Source organism: Psilocybe cubensis, chromosome 5 (genome assembly GCF_017499595.1).
Source record: "Psilocybe cubensis strain MGC-MH-2018 chromosome 5, whole genome shotgun sequence".
Lineage (NCBI taxonomy): Eukaryota > Fungi > Basidiomycota > Agaricomycetes > Agaricales > Agrocybaceae > Psilocybe > Psilocybe cubensis.
In genome coordinates this window covers 3,103,716-3,126,148 of record NC_063003.1, presented here as the reverse complement: position 1 = coordinate 3,126,148, position 22,433 = coordinate 3,103,716, and the positions used below count along the sequence as shown (strand labels likewise).

The 22,433-nt window shown below is 44.6% G+C and overlaps 9 protein-coding genes across 9 annotated transcripts; 3 read left to right on the top strand and 6 right to left on the bottom strand.

Moving 5' to 3' along the window:
• Positions 1-1,608: 1,608 nt before the first annotated feature.
• JR316_0006439 (54S ribosomal protein L33, mitochondrial) lies at positions 1,609-2,073 on the top strand (the record flags this gene model as incomplete). Its single annotated transcript, XM_047892185.1, has 1 exon — positions 1,609-2,073. The coding sequence occupies one exon, from the start codon at positions 1,609-1,611 to the stop codon at positions 2,071-2,073; it is 465 nt and encodes a 154-aa protein (XP_047749534.1).
• Positions 2,074-2,599: 526 nt separating this feature from the next.
• Positions 2,600-3,880, top strand: JR316_0006438 (uncharacterized protein; the record flags this gene model as incomplete). Its single annotated transcript, XM_047892184.1, has 4 exons — positions 2,600-2,683; positions 2,750-2,950; positions 3,009-3,569; positions 3,665-3,880. 4 exons carry the CDS (start codon positions 2,600-2,602, stop codon positions 3,878-3,880), a joined length of 1,062 nt encoding a protein of 353 aa, XP_047749533.1.
• Positions 3,881-4,446: 566 nt separating this feature from the next.
• Positions 4,447-5,752, bottom strand: JR316_0006437 (Checkpoint protein hus1; the record flags this gene model as incomplete). The annotated part of the gene is made up of 6 exons (XM_047892183.1): positions 4,447-4,559; positions 4,640-4,792; positions 4,851-5,022; positions 5,101-5,455; positions 5,529-5,643; positions 5,710-5,752. The coding sequence occupies 6 exons, from the start codon at positions 5,750-5,752 to the stop codon at positions 4,447-4,449; spliced, it is 951 nt and encodes a 316-aa protein (XP_047749532.1).
• A 537-nt stretch (positions 5,753-6,289) lies between these two features.
• On the bottom strand, positions 6,290-7,189 carry JR316_0006436 (dTTP/UTP pyrophosphatase; the record flags this gene model as incomplete). Its single annotated transcript, XM_047892182.1, has 6 exons — positions 6,290-6,418; positions 6,478-6,589; positions 6,643-6,679; positions 6,760-6,906; positions 6,962-7,001; positions 7,055-7,189. 6 exons carry the CDS (start codon positions 7,187-7,189, stop codon positions 6,290-6,292), a joined length of 600 nt encoding a protein of 199 aa, XP_047749531.1.
• A 1,263-nt stretch (positions 7,190-8,452) lies between these two features.
• Positions 8,453-8,941, bottom strand: JR316_0006435 (uncharacterized protein; the record flags this gene model as incomplete). The annotated part of the gene is made up of 2 exons (XM_047892181.1): positions 8,453-8,497; positions 8,738-8,941. 2 exons carry the CDS (start codon positions 8,939-8,941, stop codon positions 8,453-8,455), a joined length of 249 nt encoding a protein of 82 aa, XP_047749530.1.
• Positions 8,942-11,769: 2,828 nt separating this feature from the next.
• Positions 11,770-12,804, bottom strand: JR316_0006434 (uncharacterized protein; the record flags this gene model as incomplete). The annotated part of the gene is made up of 2 exons (XM_047892180.1): positions 11,770-12,679; positions 12,734-12,804. The coding sequence occupies 2 exons, from the start codon at positions 12,802-12,804 to the stop codon at positions 11,770-11,772; spliced, it is 981 nt and encodes a 326-aa protein (XP_047749529.1).
• A 565-nt stretch (positions 12,805-13,369) lies between these two features.
• JR316_0006433 (Glutaredoxin-3) lies at positions 13,370-14,266 on the bottom strand (the record flags this gene model as incomplete). The annotated part of the gene is made up of 4 exons (XM_047892179.1): positions 13,370-13,494; positions 13,552-13,900; positions 13,950-14,030; positions 14,087-14,266. 4 exons carry the CDS (start codon positions 14,264-14,266, stop codon positions 13,370-13,372), a joined length of 735 nt encoding a protein of 244 aa, XP_047749528.1.
• A 3,101-nt stretch (positions 14,267-17,367) lies between these two features.
• On the bottom strand, positions 17,368-20,413 carry JR316_0006432 (ATP-dependent DNA helicase II subunit 1; the record flags this gene model as incomplete). Its single annotated transcript, XM_047892178.1, has 19 exons — positions 17,368-17,454; positions 17,519-17,539; positions 17,595-17,654; positions 17,719-17,814; positions 17,893-17,999; positions 18,067-18,159; positions 18,226-18,334; positions 18,390-18,518; positions 18,584-18,672; positions 18,722-18,776; positions 18,828-18,989; positions 19,043-19,145; positions 19,197-19,387; positions 19,443-19,526; positions 19,580-19,688; positions 19,741-19,849; positions 19,906-20,026; positions 20,081-20,281; positions 20,348-20,413. The coding sequence occupies 19 exons, from the start codon at positions 20,411-20,413 to the stop codon at positions 17,368-17,370; spliced, it is 1,992 nt and encodes a 663-aa protein (XP_047749527.1).
• Positions 20,414-20,696: 283 nt separating this feature from the next.
• On the top strand, positions 20,697-22,155 carry JR316_0006431 (Serine/threonine-protein phosphatase 2A activator 1; the record flags this gene model as incomplete). The annotated part of the gene is made up of 5 exons (XM_047892177.1): positions 20,697-20,906; positions 20,968-21,093; positions 21,151-21,499; positions 21,560-21,753; positions 21,823-22,155. The coding sequence occupies 5 exons, from the start codon at positions 20,697-20,699 to the stop codon at positions 22,153-22,155; spliced, it is 1,212 nt and encodes a 403-aa protein (XP_047749526.1).
• Positions 22,156-22,433: the final 278 nt, after the last annotated feature.

Sequence of the window (22,433 nt, the reverse complement as noted above, 5' to 3'; positions counted from 1 at the left end):
TGAACCGGTTTATAGAAGCGGTGGACTGAGCTCAGACAACATTAAGATTGGGCTCATCAGAAACCAGCACCCTTACGTAATCAATGGGCTTGGCGCCAAGAGCGGCCAAAATCCAGCTCGAAAAAAAAATCAAAAGTTATGTTGACGGAAAATGGTTTCAGACAAAAAGTTTAAAAAAAAAAAATTCATAAATGTGCATATACAATCCTTACTACTAGCCTTTATGCCCACAATAATAGAATTACACCTCAGAGGTCAAATTGTAGTCTCTGGAAGTCCATAATGAGTCTGAGAGGTATTACTTAGGCGTGACTTATTGTCACGTGTGGTCACGTGTACCATTATATAAGCGGCCAAAAGAACATTGTCAAATTTTCGAAAATCTCCCAAACTCGAGAAAACACCATTTCTGACGTGTTAGACTAAAAAAAAAGGAAAAAAATTAAAATCTTTATAACTTCTTGAGATCAAAATTTTTTTGAAAAAAAAAACCACAGATGTGTTCAAAGAAGCATAACCTACATATCTGTGGTTCAAAAATGTAGAATAGTGTGAGTGCAGAAGGGTTGAAAAGGTTCGGAGGTAAGCCAACTTTTGCTTACCTAAGGGGGTGCTGGTTCCTGATGAGCCCAATCTTACAGTATCCTCAAGTTCCCGGGACTCAAAGCCCCGGAGAGAAAATGTTCCCCTTACATTGATTTTTTTGTCAGAAAAGGGAGATGAAAAAAACTATCAGAAACACACCTTTGCTATGCCGACGACATAGACACCAGACTCCTATAGGTCCATAGATCCTACAGTCTGAGAATAAATGCGGATATCATGGATAAGTTTCAAAGTTGTTGTAAAAATCAAGTACAAGTTCAGTGATTGAAGAAGCCAGTATTAACATTGTTATTTCATTTGTAATAAGTGCTAATATCACCGAATCCTAACAACGTCAAACATAACTTCAATTTCCGTCCGTTGGCAAATTAGCCCACCTAGGCAAGGTCGCAAAAATCGGGTGCAAATTAGGGCAAATTAGCCGACATATTTGTGATATTAATTTCGATAAATATGGTGTAATTTGACACATTTGATGCTCAAACGATACCAAGTTGGCAGTACCACCATATACGCCCAATTTGAAAAGAAAAAACCTTGAAGTAATGGTCATAAGATAGTCTAAATCTAAATTTCAGTCTCAATCTTTCATACAATGCTCTTTTTTTTATTTCACATACTATGAATCCATGTGTATGCAAAGTGTTGATAAACACTGTCCCTTCCATATTTCTACTCTTCGGTTCAGATGTTAATAAGTGTTCTGTTAACGGCAGATGAGGGGTCCTTATTCATCGATTTGGGGCCATTTTAACTTGATATCAATTGATTCCAGTAGTGTGCCGAGGTAGCGCAAAGGTCGGTTGATGAATTTTGAGTCGGCGAGGAACAAATGCTTATGTAATTACTAGAAAAAACCAACGTCGTGTCCGATTTTTGAAGACCGGTACCCCCTTGGCTTGGAACATTGCCAAAACGTCGTTCAACGTTGTATGCAACGGATAGAGTCAGTATCCCACTGTATATTCCCAAATATGGCTAACTTGATACTTCAGAAACAAAATGGCTTCGTTCATGACATGTCGTACTGTTGCACGCGCCTCGGCGCGTTATAATGTATCGCGGATGCTCACAACCGCGTCGCAGGCCCCAATAGCCTCATCATCGTCGAGCACGTCTTCTTCTCCATCGCAGTCATCACCTTCATCTTCACAAGAGTCTTCCTCCACCGAGGCAGGCGCTCCGATTACTCACTTCAAAATCACACTCCGACGGTCTGCAATTTCGCTCGGGGACAAAATCAAGGGCACCCTGAAAGCCCTAGGAATCCACAGGCGCTTCCAAACTGTCTACTTTCCCCATTCACCGGAAGTGGCAGGCAAAATTCTACGTGTGAAGGAGCTAGTGGAAGTCGAGAACGTGCCTACTCATCTTGTGAAGACCAAGCAGCAGCAGAGGCAAGAGCGGAAGGCACCGAGAGGATACAAGGTCGTTGGATCGAAGCGGGACTCTTTTATGAAGGTCTAGGTCAGAGTTGTTGGGGAATGGAATAGCTTAGTGAAAGGAAATGGCGCCTAGAAAAGGAGGAAGGTATTTAGGTCCGTCTATTTCATACAGGTGTCAACCCAAAGCTGAAGCTGATATTCTTTGTTTCACCAGACCACCTAGATAATTAATTTGTACATCGTCTTCCCTCTGCTCTGGTTCCCGAGCTCAGCCAGAAAGTTGGTGTAATAAAACATTTCAAAACTCGTCTTTTCGTTGAGCAATATTCATTTCCTTCCTTTGAAGAATAACTCAATCCAAGCAATCGTTTATCAAATGCCAACCGTTCTTAACCATATTTCTTTCATAATCTTTTTCCTTTGTTTTCCAATGTCCGCCACAAGTGCCCCTCTGCACAGCCGCACGTAGTGCCTCTTGGTGGCACGGTCAGCTATAAAAGCGCACATTCGTTTCCTAGGAATACCTCCTTTCCTTCCATCTCACCGGGTGTATATCATCTGTTCTGACCGCTCAGTCCTCGTATAGTCGCTTCAAGCAACCGCTAACCATGGACGTCGCTAACCTTCTAAATGCCTCAACCCATGCTGAACTTTCCAGGATCTCAATCCACTCTCCAAGGCCATCGACTTCCGTTAGTATTTGCTACATTTTCCCAATATCCCGCATCAACTCAACCTGATGTTGTCCCTAATTATAGTTCTCTTTCGAGTCAACCGATGTCATCAAAACCGACTCCAAATCCAGCGTCACTCAATACCCAACACTTCCTTCAGCGCGATGGCTGATCAAAGAAGTTGAACACCGCATCTATCTAAATGCCCAACTCGGTCTCCGAACAAGATGTGCATGTTCTTGTTCTAGTCATATAGGCATCACACGGATGCCCTGGTTGTCTCGCGTAAGTCCTATGGTCTCTTTCTTCAACGAATGCAACCTCATTAATTATTGCCAAACAGCCTCCAAAGCTAAAACTCAAACACAACTATCGGTTTAACCCCATCTCACCCAAATCACACTGCTCCAAAGCGAGCTTTTCAAACAATGGAGAGGGACCACGATGCACCCACCCGCCAAGCTCCGAATATCCTTATTCGCAATTATATCCACTCTCTGATTCTCCTTCATCGAGCCTTGATTACCACGACTACGACTCTTTTCTTTCGCCATCTTTGTCACTGACAACGTCTCCAGAACCATTACCATACCCACAACCTCCATCTTCATCAACATCCTCCTTGCATTCCAACTCACGATTACGGCCACCACAACAATCGCAATCACAAGCGTCGTCACAAGTACCACTAGATCATCACATCACAACTACACCCGAAACAGAACAAAGACAGGACCGATACCATAGCGAACACTTGCTGTTTACATGGACAAAAGTAAGCGAAGATCGGACGCCGCCCCTCTCTCCTACTCAGCCTCAGAGTCAAAGTCCCAATGTGACGCCCCCTCCACGCACACCCTGCCCTCGATCATCCGATCCTAGAACAGCCCCTTTGGCGAAGCAGGTAAGAATCCGTATTTGTGTAGCAATTACACCGTTCCTGACTTGTTTTTCTTTCTTCTTTTGTTTTTTCTTTCTCCCTTTGTTCGTATTCCGCAGGAGCAATATCACATACAAGGCTTGGCAAATGAGGATACGATGTTAGTTACTGAAGAGGACGAGAACAGCATCACTGGCACCGCTTTTGGTCCTGCTCCAATGTCCACGCCTTTGACGATGCATATGTCCGTGACAAAGCACCTACATATCCCCGCCCGCCAATACCGCAAGTATGTTCGACGGCGGTCGATGTTCAACTGCTTCGTCGCGTCATAGCAGGACGGGCATGCAATGGCAAAGCGACAGATGCGTTTCCTTCCATTTCTGCCTTGCCACTCTTGTTTTTGTTTCTACAATCTTTCGTTCTACTTTCCCCACTTTTCTTCATTTGTTCCGATAAATCAGAATTTATTACATATCTAAATTTCACTTGTCGTACTCTCCCAACCTACTAATCTTCGAATTTCGTTCAAACATGTACAGTAATGTTTTTTCTACCTTTAATCTATCGTACAAAACTAGTATATGAAATATATGCACAACTTTACAACCCACTTTTCGCGCCCACTAAACCCGGCCCAGAACCGTACATCCTCAGTAAAAGACCGCTCCCTCAGACCTGCAGCAACCCTGAAGTATGGCGCAACATGAGGTGGCCCAACCGAAAGTCGTCACCCCTGCACACTACACGCAAGGCGCCAGATCCCGTTGCATCTTCCGACATCGTCTTCTTCCAGTACGGTAACCAGAAAGAATGATTGCACGCCGCGCCGGGTCCGCGAGTTCCAAGAAATATAGTTAACATGCTCCTCCAGTATCGATCATTTTTGAGAGAGACGACGTTATCGACCTTCATCGTCAATAATGGCAGGGATGTAAAACGTCAACACCCCTCCCGCATCAGCCACATCGCCGATGTACACATAAAGGATGACACAGTGATGTTGGCATACAGCTGGTTGCACAAGGAATATCCAAAATAAATATGAGAAAATGAAAAAGAACGATGAAGAGATGAGGGTGTAGGTTACTTACAGGCGATTGTAGTTGTAGACACGACATGGCTATTCAAAAACTTCAAAAAGCTACGCGTGGAGATGAGGACAGTAAACATTTTGTCTGGGTCTGGAGGATTTCGTCTTCCTTCATCTTCATCATCGTCGTCGTCTTCTGATTCTGGCTCTGCCACTGGAGAGAAAATTAGAAATGGGCTTAAGCTTCGTCATTTCGGACTCATGCAACGTACCAGCGGGGTTTTGGCAGTCTTTCCACTCGGTCTCGATGGTCACGCTGTCGGTCCGGAGAGAAAGCACAAGTCGTTTGTTGTTGTTCGCCTGGAACGCCATCACGTCCGACATCTGCTTCATCCGCTCGACGATCGTGCGGACCTTGAGCAGTGAAGGGAGAAGTATAAGCAGCTGAATTTCACAGAAGAAAATCAACAAAAAAGTATTAATGCGTTGCTAAATCGCCCAAAATAATGGCAGCCAACTCACATCAGCTTTAGGACACAGAGGCTCCTGCATCTTATCCACATCCGCCGGCTTCATCACCTCAATCTTCACGTCATGCACTACCCTGACCTGCTGCCCCGTTCGCGACATGCCTTTGATCTCAAATGATAGAAGCGCCTGGTCATTCTTCTTCGCCAGCTTCATAACTATCTCCTCCGCATCCAGCGCACCCCCTAAGCCTCCGCCTGCCCCCGACCCAGCGGATGTGGACGGGACGGAGGATGAGGCAGATTTGAGTGCACCGAGGAGGGCTTCGCCCGCTAGCGCCATCGTAATTTCGTTGTTCGCATTGGACTGGATGCGATAGTTCTCAAACAAGGCTTCGACCTTAATTTTCCTGTAGATAGTTCCTGAAATGTAAATGGTACTGCTCTTTCCAGGTGCAGCAAAAGGAGGAAGACAGAACGCACGACCAGACTTGGATCCCACCCTCATTTGCATCGTTATTGCAAATAATGCACATGTGCTCCTCTGTAAATTTGATCAGACATCGCTTTTGCAGCTTTTCAATCGCCTGTACAATCCCTGATAGAAATCAGAGTTCAGTTCGTACATTAGCCTAACGATAATAGACTCGGCAAGCTTACTGACGAAAGAATGTTTGGACATTGGTGATCGAGGCGCGGAACCGCATGTTGACGCAATCTTTCTGTCTTCACCAAGCCAAAGCTCTCGAAGGTTTCCTGGAAAAATGTGTCGCCCCCTTGTCAAGCCAAAAAAAAGAGTCAAGTTGTGAATCTGGTTTGAAATGAATGTCTGATGACACTATTTCTGCCCTAATGCAACGGGAAACTTGCAGGAAACTTGAGTGTACAGCAATCGTATGCTTGATTTCACCAACTTTGAAATAGCTTCAAGTTGTATGTACAAAGAAAAGAAGTAGAAGGGCTGAATATAATATACACTGTGCAGGGGCAGTAGTGTATGTAGTGGTTAGGAACAAGGGAAGTGAGTCGGTCACGATCTTTCGACGGGCTCGTGAACGCGTGAACTGTGACGCGACGCGACGCGTCAATTTAATCCACATCAATATCTGCAAGGCTTGGTGGAGGGAAATTTCAATATTATATAGAAGGTTCAAGTCATGATGTATGTATTCAACTGCTTTTTATTCTCTGGAATATGATTTAACTACTGGGGGAAAAAGAGCAATATATTGGCATCTCAAAGCTCAAACTTCCAAAAAATCTGGATCTTCATCCACCAGTAAATCAAGGAGCGTGAAGAACGAGGCCGCCGGAAACCCAACGACATTGTTATAATCACCTTCGATCTTACGCACTAGGACTCCACCAAGTCCCTGTAAATTAAACAAAATAAACTTGCAAGCAGGATGGAAAGAGACCAGAAATTGCTGACCTGGATAGCAAAGCCTCCGGCACGATCAATACCCTCTCCACTGTCGACATAAGCCTCAATAACATGTTTTGGGCTATCAACAAAATGGACAAGTGTTCGTTCGTCTATCGATCTATATAAGTGTTAGACATATGTCGACGCCAGAAACTTCAGAATATAGCCCACTTGATATTGTACCCTGGGGCTGTAAGAATCGGGTACGCTGCACAATAGAGCATCAAACAGGTGAAAGGAAGTAATAACTTTATTACTCACCGACAGAAACACCTGTTACCACTTCACAAACATTCCCATTTAGATCCAACAACATACGCATATTATCCTCCTTCGATGTCGGCTTTTCAAGTAACTCTTGTGGTGTTGGAGGAAGCATCGAATACGATATGTCAGATGTAACCGGTTGGGGATGAGTTAGCACCACCGTGTCAGCTGCGATTACTGCGATTATACAGGGATTGTAGGACAGTTTAACACTTCGACGAACCCGCGATAACTAGATCCGGTGCGTTATCAGGATCTTCCCGCTTCAGTTATTGTCAATCTACAGAGTATTCCACATAGCACAAGACTTACTTACCACCAATTTCTCATAAACTTCGACAGCCTTGTGTGTCGCCGTTGCCACCGGGTATTCATGAGGATCGGGAAATTGATAAAAATCCAAATTCTCCTCAAATGTAGAAGGTACAATATCGGGTTCAAGTCCCTTCATTCCAGTACAACAAGACCCCAGAAATTAATCGAGAAATATAGCAAGACAAAGTCATGGCCCATGTAAGTTGATAATCAGAAAGTCCCTTGATGACCACGCACAAAAGTGCGGAGAATGTCCTTTCTTCGCGGACTATTAGAGGCTAGCACAATCCGTTTCCCCTTCAGTTTCTCTATTGCCGGTAGTCGTAAAGCATGAGGAAGTATATGTTTTGACATTGTCCCAGTGGTTCAATCCGCGGTGTAGTTGTCAAACGTCAGAGGAGAGTTGCGTAGGGTCTGCCAGAGCCGGGTGCAATCTGCTTAATCAGCGCGGCACGTGAGTTTCTAGTGCCGTCTTGCCGAAAATATTGTGTCCTAAAAATAGCTTTGAGCGCTTCAGTGACCATTTCCTTGGACGACAGCTTGGAGGAGATGTCGGTTTTTAACACAGTTTATTCTTAATAGCTTCATTTTTTTTGCTTCAATGGAGTTTTTTTTGCAGTTCATTGATTGCCGTGCATGTCCAGTTGCACCAGTCTCCTACTATTTGCTGCATCTCAGAAAAGGGTAGAAGTAACCTACCGGCATAAGAATTAAAATTCTGATAGAGTTATATCTATGTAAATCACTTCAATTCTTAGGTCTTGATATCCAACACCCTGAAGTATGCTGAAACCAATTCCAACAATCCCCAAGCAGTCTTCTTAGTATGTTAACAACCTACTACGTCCGGATGGAATTTTACCTGACTTCAGTATATGCAGCTTACGTGTGATATAGATATACATCATATCCAATGTAACTTCTCTTTCTTTTCGAACCAATTATCTGCTGTCATTGAATTGGCACAATAACAATAAATACGGGTAATGCATTTTTGGGTCATTTACTTCGTTTTTACTCCTGGTCGTTTCAGTTCATAAATCTACTCCTATGATCCGTGCAGCTATGTAATCAGAATCTTGGGACAATCTTACCACCAACTAGGTTTCTTTTGTCAATATTTTATTGGTTCCGAACTTTCGATTCTGATATAAATAGTTTTTGAGCGCTTCACTCTGAGTACAGCCATTTTCCTGGTGGAGATATCGGCCTTTAGGAGATTAAGGTTCAATAATCATGAAAAATTAGAAATTAATGGCCTCTCGACTGCCTTTAGATCCTCATTTCCATATGAGTATCCTTTTATGAACAGGACTGCGGCACGGTCTCGGGACAGTTCTTTTAAAAGTTAATCAAAAATGCATCCATTTGGGTATAGTAGTAATAGGTTTTGATACTATTATGAAGGGATATCGTTAATACCATTTATCCGTTGTATTTTAGCCTATGATCCACAGGTCAATGAGCTAGTTTGCTGGAAATTGAACGGTTCAAGTGGCATCCGTAGTAAGTAGAAACTCGACTAAGCTTGCATAGACATTCTTCTAGGTTTGTCTGACACGGAGAAATTGGCACAGCCATTCTGTTCTCCGCCCACGGATTGCTTCCGAGAAGGGGAATGACCGCATGCACTTTAACTGAAAACTATTCGCGGTTACCGAAGTCATTCATCGACTATCTTTACCTCGTCGAATCGCAGCACAGCTTCACGTTTTCGAGCCGGATAGTCGGACAGTTGCTCGAAGACCAGCTCCTCATTGAGATTGTAGACAGCAGCAGACGAATCAGCCAAGCCGACAGCGTATATTTTTCCAATCCGCCATTTTTTCTTCACCGATGTTATGCATGAGACAGCAAGCAGTCTTCTGGTCACTGAGAGGACGGCCATCCTGAGAAATATGTCAGAGAAAAACAAAAACATAGTAAGCGCCACCTGACTTGAATGATAACTTTTTACCTTGACATACCTATCCGACGTCTACACGTCGAGAGGATAACGTATGTACATTAAAAGATTGAATGAGTTCTCAAGCTAACTCATACAGAGAAATATCCTAAGCAGGCAAGGGTAAACCAAGCCTATGATCAATCTAGCCTATGGTCCCGAGGACGGCCCGTGAGTAGAGAGAACACAGCTCTACGAATAGGTTGCGCCACACAGAATGCTTCAGATGCCACATGATGGGAGGACCGCCGCGTCGGGAAATACACTCCCCGGTCTAATCATAGTTCTCTAAAGCCTTTTTGTTCACCATAAGTTCAAACATAACATATCTTGGGAGTAAGTGGAAAAACCATCGGCCTCCCGCTCCAACCTTTCTTTGCCTTTTCCTTTTCGTGTCTCTTCGTGATGATGGGCCAGCTCAGGTGTCGACTGAAATACTTGTCGAGCTGGCTTGTCATGTTCTCCATAAGCTCAGCATATTAGGGTCCTCTATGCGTTGATTCGAAGTTCGATTAAGGCGGATTATGACATACACTGAATATCTGTCAATTTATGTTCATTTGGATAGACCGCACTGTTCGCGGGTATCGCCACTCAAATCAGCGATCTGAGGAGCACAATACAATGAGTCGCTACTCCAAATGAAATTAGAGAAAGAGGCGCATTAGACTCGCCATACAGCCTCATATGTCAGTTTGGTATATTAGAATGAATAAACCTATGCCATTGTATACTATGCACCGTGCCTTGGAGTCGAGATACCCTATCACACTCTTGAAAAGGCAGGTACGCTTACATTTTCTCTCAAAGACTTGTGCCACTGCGGTCAGGACATCCTCAATTTAGCTTGTGCCCATGCTGGCTACTGTCCCCAAGCCGTCCAAGATATTCCAAACTGACAGAAGTGCGTCAGAAAGGACGTCATTCCAAGAAGGCAAGACCAAGATGGCTATATTACCATACAATCCGTTTTCTCAAGATCGTCCAGCTTTTAGTCTCATCGGAATTTCCGGTCCCAGCACTCCTAAACTTTCAAAAGAATATCATAGTCTGATCAAACCGTCTATTCATAGAACAAGTTATTTTTTGCGAATTTCGCATGCCCGAATAAAGCCGCCTTTAAGCTCGACGGAGTGGAATTTACAGGAACTCAACTTTGCATCGTCGGCATACTTGTTAAAGCAATGCGCAGTTGACTAAACTGCCCGCTACAGTAGAATCTTAACTTCCGGTTCCTAGCCGGGGCAGGAGAGAATTGGTAGCAGGGGCTACAACATGAAAGGCCTCCTTGTTCATAGGTATATGGAGCCGGATAAACGCATTCGATCTATCCGCTGTAAGCACGTACCCCAGGTGTTCGAGCCCGTGCGTGTGCTTCATGAGCACAAACAATCAAAATGTCACTCGGTTGTCGCTATGTCTGTGATCATGATCAGAAGGGAACTCACAGACATGGCACGAGCATGGTAGGTAACTGAAAGCGTCGATCAAATATGCCTTTTCCCAAGGGGTTCATTCGCATGCACGAGGCAGAGGACCCTACTCTGGGTCATCCGTCAGAGCCGGGGCGCGGCAGATGCACAAAACATGGAAAAAAATTCCCCACAAAACAGAACAAAACGCATATCCCTCGCTCCTCGGCACCGAGCGTTTTGAAGATGACAAAGTTGTATATATTGACCTGAGTGTGTCCAATTTTTCATCAGTCGACCGTAGTCCAGACCTTCGGTGTGGGATCGACCTCATGACCGAGGTTGACTGTATTTCGTTCAGATATCGGATAACAGAGTGTGGAACTCGGAAATCGACCGTTGAATTTGGAAGAAGCATCAAAATGTGCAGAAAAAAGACGATCAGCGGGGGAGTTTGAACGGTTCAGTGTCAAAACCCACAAATAGGCCAATATACTGGCACCTTGTAGGAGCTCCGAATCCAAGAAATAAAGCCTGTACGATATTTCGGTGTGGTAAAAACGTCTTGATATCGATGATCGAAGTTTGGTGAATCGACGAGAACAGAGGGCTTGTCTATGGTTAAACACTTTTCGACGACAGCCCAGTGGATGCGGCCAAGACCCTGGGTTCTGGAGTCTGAATAAACAATACGAATCAAAACGTCAGAGATATATACGTCCCGCGTATTTCCTGGTTTTGTAATAGGGTAGGTTCGCGGCGGCCTAAAGTACGGCACCTGATATTGAACTTCTCCTGTAAGGCTAAGTGGAGTACGGCTTGCCGCCGGCTGAAGAAGGTCGAATTTAGTATACGAACTCTGCGAACTTAATTTCGATTAGATATCGTCGGCGGCCAGTAATGATGTATTTCGCGGGATAGTAAAAGCCTTTGCGCCAATGCCGAAATCGAAAGGTCCGGGTAAGAGCGCACTACCATACGGCCGCCCATTGACATGTGTGTCTTCATCCACATTTATAAAATAGTCTAAGCAGGGCTCTCATCGAGGGAACAGACAACATTCCACAAGAAAGACAATGACATTTGTCACAGGATGTAGATATGACATAGTGTCGAAGAGAACTGCCAGATATTCGTGAGATAGATCAAACAAAACATTTTGACGAGAACATTTACACAAATAGAGTAATACTTAAATGAAGCAAGTAGCGTATACAGACTGCAAGACTGAGAAGACCGGTTCTGCGTCAAAGATAAAGAGGTAGGTGGGGTCAAATACTCACGACTAGATGACTATTGAAGCAAGCTGACGGAATAATGTTACTTAGGCGAGGCCTAACCGAGGAGTCCGACCCATTATTAGATGTGAAAAGAAGCCTGAAAGTCGCAAAGGATTACAATACCTGATGCTTTGCACTCCTTCTTATGTTTCGGCCAGTCTAACTTCTGGCAAGCGCGGGATGAAGGAGCACAATATTTGGCCTTCTTGCATTTACCACAGGTGAGAAGTTTCTCTTCGTCACGGCCGCACAGAGAACAGCACGAATTTCCCTTCGCCTTCCTCTTTTCGTCCTCCTTTTCAACTAGAGATAGAAGAGCTGGAACACGACCTGCCAAGCGCTTACACATGTCCCGGGGAGTATATCCATCTCCGTCTGCGATGTCGACGTTTCCACCATGGTTCAAGAACCACTCCAAAGCAGCGGTCGCCTTTCGAACAACCTCGCGGTCATGGTGGTCGTAGATTTTAATGATCTCTTCTGCGACAATGCCGCCGTATCTATTCCTGTGATTGACGTCTCCTCCGGCATCATACAATAGCTGGGCATATTCTAGCTCGAAGCTCGGTTTAGTTGAGAAGCAGTGCGACAGTGCAGTGGTTCCCGACAAGTCCGTTCCGTCCACTGGTACCTTGGCCTTGATAAATAGACGAGCCAACTGGAAATGAGCCTCCTTCTGACTCGGAACAAGTTGCATGGCTAGTCCCAAAAGATTATAAATGGGTGTTTCCGTTGGACCCCATCGCAAATTATAATATTGTTCAGCGGCAGCCGAAAACGCCTTTTCCCTCCCTAGTGTCATCATTTGCTCTGCGATACGACGCGAGAAATCCAGTGAGACATAGTCAAAGTCGCCCATAAGTATGGCCTTTCCCAATTCGTCGAGGTCGCGTCCAGGTACCATGCGTTCGGAGGTGCAAAAGCGTCGGAGTCGTTGTGATTCGGCCCCCTTCAAGATTTCTTTCGTTTTCTTTAATTCTTCTAGCGACCTTCACAGAGTATCAGTAAACATAACGCTTACAGCTCCCTTAGAATGCATCTACCTTCCCTCGTCGGTGGCATGTTCCCTCGCTAATTGGCCTAGGCGTCTCATCATCATCTCATTTCGACTCATGTTGCTTCGATTCATGACTCCTGAACAAAAATATCGTAGGGCGAGAGGTTCTGGTTGTTCTTGTCAAAAAGTGAGCTGCAAGTGTTAGTTTGTGGTCAAAAGCGCAGATGACGTTCTGATATAAATGTATTACGCTTGGACCACGAACATTTTTTATTCCAGAGGCACGACTACACGTGATCGTGTATCCATAACTTTGAACCGCGTCAAAACCTCCGAGGTAAGTTTGTGTATCAAGTTCGTTCAACCAAATGAATAGTGACTAGCAGTTCGAAAACGGAGAGTCAGTTGAAGCATCTCTTTGGAATCACCTTTCATCTTTGGTGGTATCCTCTAGGATACAAATAGCTTGCGGAGCACGAAACAAGTTGAAAAAAGATCAACGATGTATCACGGCTGGCCATGTATGTGGATATGATGGAAAAGGTATGTGCAACAGGTAGAGATTAGCGCAGATATATAGATATTTGCAAACGCAAATGGCCGACACCGAAGAATAACACTAGACAGAATCACAAGTCAAAACCAAATCTACGACTGGAAAGTCAAGGGAATGCATGCGGCTCTATCCTATTACTTCCTTAAGCTCCCCGGTTTCCACCATTTCCTGAACGATATCAAGTCCACCGACCAGCTCTCCATTCACGATCAACTGAGGGAAAGTTGGCCAATTGTTCAAAACCTTCAAGCCTAGGAAAAGCCTTAGTATTTCGAAGATAGGTGAGACGACCACTTAAGTAGGCATACCTTGTCGCACGCTTTCATCTGTCAATATATCGAAATGTGTATAGGCGATCTTGTTGTCATTAAGCAGTGCAGAGATCTTCCGAGAGAATCCGCATCGTGGAGCCTCTGGTGTACCTTTCATAAACAGAACCACCTTGCTTTGGTTCATTAGGTGTTTGAGGCGGGTGTTGAGTTCTTCTTCTGTTTCCGTTTTATCTTCTAGGGCAGAAGGGACCACTGTGGGTGCTTTCGCAGGTGCATTATCGGTCCGAGACAGTGGGTTGTATTGAGGGGTGCTCGCGTGTTTCGCAACAGATTGGGTCAGAGCAGCTGCATCTGCCCCAGAGATTCGGTCAAGTAGAGTGTGTCCCTAAAGACAATGTTAATTCTAACCACTGAAAATGGAAAGTTGTGCATACCCGAAGGATGATCAATGACGGTACTGCTTCAACTTCAAAAGATTCGGCTATGTCAGCCTGCTGTTCACCATCAGCCTCAACCTTAAGTTTATAAGTCAGCTCCAATGCGTATGTATGTTCAAGTTTCACAGACACACCTGAAGGAATAGCACAACAGGATACTTTTTGGAGAGTTCAGCCACAACCTCGTTCATCTGTTTGCACGGTTCAGCCCATGGTGCCCAAAAGTTGATTACCGAAACTCTATTAAGATCCGCTGAAAGAAGTTCCTGGAAATGAGACGCAGAGGTAACTTCAACGAGGTTTGAGCTTGACATCGTGAAAGAAGAGAAGAAAATGTGTACTTCGTCGTCGGAGAGCGATGAGAACTTGGTCTTTCCGTCGCCGAGCTGCCTTTGTAATCCATTTGTCGTTATCGGATAAGATGACGCTATTCGGATCTTGCCGACATGGTCGCCTGTGGCAAACTCCTCAGTTCGATCCCTGACGTGCGCACAATTTTTTGTTTCCAACCACCATCACGGTGTTCCGAATTTCAGTTACGAGGCTTGAACCTTTGTATGTCTGCGACTTTCTACTATTTCAGTAAAATCATACGGCCCAGCATCCAATAAAGCACTCACCACGGATGTTCATGTTGACCAACATACTCTTCTGGCTTCTGCAGTTCCGCTTCTGCTTAAAATCCATTGTTATCTTCCCCAGTCATTGAAAGGACTATATCCACGCCTGAACATAAGGTAACAAAATATCGAAAGTTGAATACATCGGTGCTCTATTAAATTATGCTCAACTTACTATTTGTGTGACTGGTTCTTGGGTATCTGATAGGTATATTTCTTTTCGCTCTCAAACTCGATACTCACGATCTGTTCAACCCTCGGGCAGAATTCTGCACCATTATGCGAGCTACCGTCAAATCTTGCATTTTCTGGGAATAAGACTCAACGCACTTGCGCTTCTCCGCTATCTCATCCCTTCAGACTCTGGTAAAATGACGAACAATGTCCACATAAACAATTCATCATTGAAGTGCTCAACACTCACAACGATAGGACCGTGTGTAGACATTCCATTTGGCTTCACAATCTGTGTGTATCCCCTCTTTACCTCCACCGGCTCCCTAGGGTCAAACGCCTGACAGAACTTGTCGCAACTTTCGCAGACTCCCAAGAACTTCTGCGAATTAATATATCCCTTTATATCCCGCTCACAAATTCATACTGGAACAAATCAGCATAGAAAAAGTGTTTGCTGAGTCACGTAATCTCACCATTTATCCAGGACCATTACTCCATGATTTAATTAATGGCAACACACGGATTTATGTAAGTACCTTGGTCGCGGCTAGTGCATTTACAGAATTATAGAAAAAACCGTGGGCGAAACGGAGCAGCTATTGACTTCGTGTGATAGCCTTCTTCTGATTTTCAAGCATTCAAGCCCTCTAATGCTTGTCCTTTGAAACCGTGAGCAACAGCGCCCTCGTTGTCCCTTACGACGAATGCAACCGTGACAATATCATTATGAACAACATCAATGTTCCCAACTGCCTTCACGCATTGTCTCATGCGCGTTAATTTTGCTTCAAGGGATCAATGGAGACGCGCCTAACCGGTCGCCATGCTTCAATTACAAGGCAATCTCCGTTGTGGTTTGACACCCTTGACCTGAGTATGGGGCAGCGTTAATGAGCAAGTACATATGGCACCTCCCCGACTATATCGTAGTTTTAGAACTCAGTTGTCCAGTGCCTGTCATGCCGGAATGCCCTATAGCCCTGAGATGTATTGGTGATTCATTTATGACCAAATACTTTCGTCCTGGGGTCAATCCATATTTTCCTGAATTTTGCTGAACAATACACCTTTTTAGGCCGCCTCTATATGCTCTAAAATTACTGTCTGCAAAGTACACACATGTCGAGAGCTAAATCGGATAGTTAATGAATTTCTTTGTTCCTTTCCCTTGAGTAGGGCTAATTTAATTGTGAGGGCCAATGGCGGGAGGGAACCCTAAAATTGCCAAGGGATTTCCTAAAAAGGCATCTGATTAATTAATTTTGATCTTCGTAGAAGCAGAGGAATATTCTATGCCGATGATTGTTGTCGATGATGGATTTGTCGTGAAACGTCGTTAACGCTCTCTTCAACAAATCACTCAAGGTAGCGTTGTGTGGCGGCTCAATACTGTGTGACTGGTTCACTTCATGTATTTACAACAGCTCGCTGTGACTCATCGCAGTGGATCTACATATCGCCGAAAGGACTTATATTGAAGAGGCGATCTTGGGTCTGTTCAAACCTCTTCATAAAGTCTCTAATTTATTGACTTGACCACTAATGCCGGGTATTCGATATACGATTAGCCTATACGGCACCGAATGCATTGGTTCACAAGGTCTAGACCATAGGAGCTCACTTCTGTTTTCCCAGTGTCAAAACCCGCATCCCCTGACTTTCCATGCTGACTTCTTAGATTTCCTCTTTCATAGAGTCACGGCGACCAAAGGCGCCCGGCAAGGTATCCGACAACAATCCGTTTCTCCGACACACCGCGTCAGAAATACCCCAAGATTACTATGACATGCTAACAAGGAAGTGCATTAACTGCCTTGCTTGATTATATTTGATGTTCTCTGTTCCAATCACTCTGGACTGGCGGAAGAAAGATTTACAGACCTACAAATTGTCAATACATTCTCAGGTCCAGGTGGGACAGGTGAGCATAAAATCAGCGCCGAGTCTGAAAATGAGATCACCATGAAACGCTATAGACGCACGGCGGCCTGCACTCCCATACAGACCATGGACAAAAATACTGAGTTCAAAGCTCCATTCTTCAGCTTCTGTCTTCCTCACTCGGAATTATGCATAACGCCGCTTTGGTAGGCCATTCACATGAAAATATGACCTCGCATTCGACCCTCTAGTTAGACTGGGTTGGACTGTAAAGGTTGTCCACTCGCACTAATATCGCCACTGCACCATCCGATGCTGCGCATAGCCCTGGTACCAACGCTCCGGCGTGGTGGTCTCGTGAGTTGCCGCTGCAATGCCACTGGAATCGGAGTACATTGTACCTGGTCAAGATTATCAATTGCATTGTAGAAATATTCACCCATGACTGCACATAAGGCTCCTTATAGTTTCATTTGAAGCAGCTTTTTAAACACTGCGGCGGGGGAACAAAGGGCATAGGCAAAGTAAAAGATCCTCTATTATGTCAATCTCGTTAGGGTACTTGCAACACACTTACAACACTCATCCTATAACGAAAGCAAACCCCAATCCATACGTTCGTCATACACTCATATTTCCCGACGCCACAACTTTGAATTGAAAATAACATGAGCCAGCGCAAAGGAGAGCACATCAAAACCGCTTTTCGGCGCAAAAGCTAACGGAGGAAAGTCGAATCAATGAGAACCAAACCACTCCGCTACCCGGTCAGTCAGGTCGGCTTTCCTGCCTGATGCAGACAGTCCCTTTGACTTCAAAAAGTCCTGTTTTCGTCAATAGCGTGATATCAGCCAAAAGACCCGCTTTCTGATTGGAGACTATTCGTACCTTCAATTGATCCACGCGTAACTATCAAGGCAACGTGTTATTGCTCAATTCAATCAAAACTGAAATTATTAGATACCTTGGCAAGGTAGCCGTTATCATACAAGCTCCTGAGCTCTTCTTCACTGACAGCAACATCCTGGTTTGTCTTCATGAACCATATATGTTAAGCTCAATGTAAAGAAATGTATGTGTTCACTAACCGCCTTGCGTTTCGACCCCGTAGCGGCGATGACCACCTCAGTGGAAGGATCTTGCGCTAAAGTGAGTTTCCAATTTTTCATCAGCTTACCGGCGCGCTGATATAGACGAAGAGCACGGGATTTGATTATCAGACCAAAAGGGAGTGTAAAGTGCAGATATATTTTATTACGGACCTTGTGCATCGCCTCAAATTTTGGTACTGTTAAGTCCTCGAATGAATCTGGATCATAATCTTCTTCGAAGGCAGTTGCTTGAAGTTGCTCATTATGATACGCAAGCGCTTTGTAAAAAGGGGTTCAATCCAACCGCGAAGGTGTCATCAAATATGAAATAAGTGGAGTATTTACCAGGGTTGGGGAACGAGTCGGGGTCATAGGTGCCCTTTTTCATTGTAAGTTTATCTATCCATGCTAGAGCGGAATTCTTCATCTCCTCTGACGCTGTTTCAATTGAGCACACGGTCAATGACAAGTTACTAAGTTTAATCGTCTAAAAATAGATCTTACCCCGCGTTCCATGTTCTACAGTCGCCGCTCGAATATCGTCGGCAAACGGGAGTTGAATAAGGTGGAATCCAGCTGGGTCGTCCAAGTCAAATGTGTCCCCTTTCTCTTCCTAGATATGACATAAATATGGCATACCACACTGTAATATATTGATGTAACCGCACCTGTGGCAATAATGCGCAAAAGATAGGGGATGCATTCCGTCTAGTAAGGCAGAGGGCCAGGGCAATTTTGTCCTTCTTGATCATAGATTTGAGCAACGCGCTAAAGGTTCGTTTGCTACCCGAATACGACTGATAGATAATAAGACATAAAACAATGTAAAAATTGAGGCAGAATAAACATTTGTTTGGCGTACCATTTCGTCGGGATAAATAAATTGAGAATGTTTGACATTGTCCTCAAGGTGCAACTCGGCACGGTCTTTGAATCCAAGAAGCTTTATCCCTACAACTGCTATTAGAATAAAACATGATATCAGTGAATTTAGACACACCGGGTTCAAGTCCCAAAGTACGGAAGGCACGGATTTCTTCTGCCGTATAGACAGGCTGAAAAGCAGGTGAGTGCTAAATCACTAATTATGGTAAAAGTCAACGCACACGTTGCCCAGCCTTGACAACGCGTGCACCAAATCCGCCGGCAATGTCTTCGTCGTTATCTTCGTCGTCGTCGTTTGCGGCTCCGCCTTCAGCAATCGCTGTCCCCGTGCCCACGTCGGCTCCGTACATGATCCTTGCCTTATCAACTTCTTCCTGGCTTCCCTACATTCAAATTTATTTTTATGTGCTCAAATTTTAGACAAACTGGTTCGAACCTCAGCGGTGTAGATTGTGCGAGATATCGCGGGTTTAAGTTCATTGTCGACGTCAGCGAAATACTTATATGATCCTTTCTTTTGTTCTGTCACCAGACCATATCTTCAGAGGATCAGTGCATACTCAGGGAAAGATATTATATAGAAATTATACCCTTTGATTCCTATTGTAAATCCCTTTGCCAAATGGAATGGGATACTAAATTGTGCTCGCTTAGGGACTTCATGGAGGCGCATCTGCGACAGGAGATCTTCAATCCGAGATATAGATATCGAGTCTGGGAGAAGTGAATCGTCCTTCTGGAGTCCTTCATCATCTTCAAGATCTGTGGGGAGCAAGACGGACTTTTGGAACGTGTCAGTGGGACCCAAGACGGTCAAGATAGAAGGCAAAACAGACAGAGTAGAACTTCGATGGGTTAAACCCTTTCTCCCCTGTGTCGATGAAAAAAGGTTCTACCGTGACACCGGCTTGTGTGAGGTCCTGTGATAGAATTGAATTGCTTTACCACCCAAAGTTGAAAATAAGAAGCTCACAACCAGGGTAGTGCGCGCTGAGATGGCTAGTTGTTTGTTCCCGACGCTGGGATGTGGATCATCTTCGTCCGTGATTAGAAAGACGCGCTTTGAAGCGGTCTTTGGTGCACTGAGTGATCTTTCAGTAAAACGATTAATGAAAGACGGTTTATTGTCCACACCCATCCCGTATCACCCAGTTACAGCTGGTAAAAACGTCGCCCATCGGAACTCGGCCTGTAGTTAGAGGCGGGAATTCCTTTCTCAACTCATCTAGATCTTCTCGCGCGGCTTTGACATAAAAGTTTAAGCGATCCAGAGTTGGGTTTATCAAGGTTGAGACAAACCATTCAGTAGCTTCATGAGTTCTTGCACTTTTGGTGCACTTAGAGGGGATATCGGTTGTAGCAAATATGTACCCTTCTTGATTTCTGAACCTTGATTTTTATTTGCGTCTGATTTCCTTGTCTTCGTGAACAACTCAGATTACTTGACGTCCTATTCACGAAAGTTTATTCTCACTGTATTGAAAAGCATTATCCCAACGGAGTCATTGGGTCCTATGATGATCTTCTTCTTTTGAATTTGCATCGCTGCTTCGAGTGCCGTGTAAAGGTGACAGGTTTTGACAGTATCTTCATATTTGTGGTCGTCATACGGTTCCAACATAGACTCGGAGCAATCGATGCAAAAAAGAATGACATCTCTTTTAGTTTCGAACATCTATTGCAATGGATGGTTCGCTGTAGCTCAACCCGGCCTTCATTCGTGCGTTTGCAAGATACTCACCGATGGGTCTTGGAGCTCATCCTCATCCTCTTCCTCTAAAGTATTCCAGTCATCATAGGGTGCCATATCTTCGTTTGCTCCAGATTTTAAAGTTCCTTCAGTTATAGGAAAATAGGGATAACAATGAAGACTGAGTAAGAAAACAAGAGCAAGTTCAGGAAGCCCACAAATTGAACCGCCCCATTCGCTTGAGTCACCGTGACCGGACGCGTCTGTGACTATCACGTGAACGTCTAAACTGTGACACTGACTCAGATGGCCCTTGGATAATCAGAGCTTTACTCGAACCACCACCTCGAAACCAATTTTACAAGGTGCCTCACCGCTTTGCCCATACCAAGAGCTGCATATGAAATCAGTCCTCTTGGATCTTAGAAAAATACCACTCGATGAAGTGGCTGGTCTCCAATCGACTCCTAGTTTGAAGATTCGGACAGATGACGACGTTGAATATTGGAAAACGACCCAATCATATCTTGATTATGGTATTTTCTTGCGACGATTGAACGAATCCGTTGTTGGCTATACTCTTCCCTGGGAACCAGTTAACCGGAGCACAGTGAGCTATATGCGATCGGATACAATGTCCATCGGTCGTTGAATCTTGAACCATCACGTAGTCGATAACAAAAATTTTGGAACTGCTTGATGAACTAGCCCACTGGGTAGACGACATTCCTGCCCTCCAAACACCGCAACGATTTGGAAATATTGCCTTCAGAACTTGGGGTCAACGACTAGAGGAGGTCTGCTATACACGACTTATGTTCCATGGTCATAAAGTTAATGATGCATTTTGTCAGCGATGCGATAATGTGCTTCAGAAATTACTGGCTCCCGACTTCTTGGCAGTGCTACCTTATGTCAAACCTTATCTTCTTATATCGTTCGGTTCATTCACTCGAATGGACTATGGTAGTGGTCACGAAACCTCATTCGCCCTCTTTCTGTTATGTTTGACTCTAGTTCGATTCTTCGAGCCAGAGCCTGCAGAAGAACGCGACCTTGTCTTGTCCGTTTTCCTACGCTACTTAAAACTATGTTGGAAACTCCAGGACACTTATAAACTTGAGCCTGCGGGAAGTCACGGTGTCTGGGGCCTTGATGACTATTGCTTTCTTCCATACATTTTTGGCAGCGGCCAACTTCGAGGTACTTCCAAGTTTTATTGACACTCACAATTACCGTGGATTTCACCCCGACGTATGACAGATCAAACAGAGATTCCTGTGTCTGCCGTTCTCCAACCTCCGCTACCCCCCACGAACCTATATTTTATGTCAATCATGCGCATTCACGATGTCAAGTACGGGCCTTTCCACGAACACTCCTCTCAGTTACATTCCATTGCGGCTGGAGTGCCCAACTGGGGAAAAGTCAATACAGGTTTGTTCAAAATGTTTGAGGTAGGTATCATCTTCGGTTTAAGTCCACAACAACTTTTCAAATAGTTAACGTGAATGTGACACTTTTAGGCTGAAGTGCTTGGGAAGCGTGTCGTCGTGCAACATATTCCCTTAGGTGGCCTCTTGGAGTGGGAAAATCCGGAAAACAAAGCAAATTCAATCCCAGTTCAATCGGCCGTAACCTCTCAGCACACAATTAGATCACACCCATCGGTTTCAACACCGGCACCTTGGGCGTCTGCGAATAACACAGTCGGACTTCAACATCACATCCCCGGCCAAACTATGCTTCCTCCATCTCTTTCACAACATAATATGCCGAAAACTGCAATCCCTTCTAACCGCCAATCGCGTGGATCCGAGGCTGGTTCACACCAATCTGGACCACGGATACCACAGTAGTTATGGTAAGTATTGGCATCTGAGTATACGACACGTTCATTTAAATATCTATCCCAATAAAAACATCTAGCCCCTTGGGCTCCCTGCATTCAAACACTCTAAGCCTCTAAAGCAGTACTAAATCCATGTTGGTAAACTTGGTATCCTTATGGGTATTTAACACGGTCAATTACATTGGTACCAGTGCCTCGACAGGACGTCTACTCTCATGCTACACTCGACATTATCCGCTAACGCCCAATCGGAGAGTATATAACTCCTTATGCTCCGTGATAAAT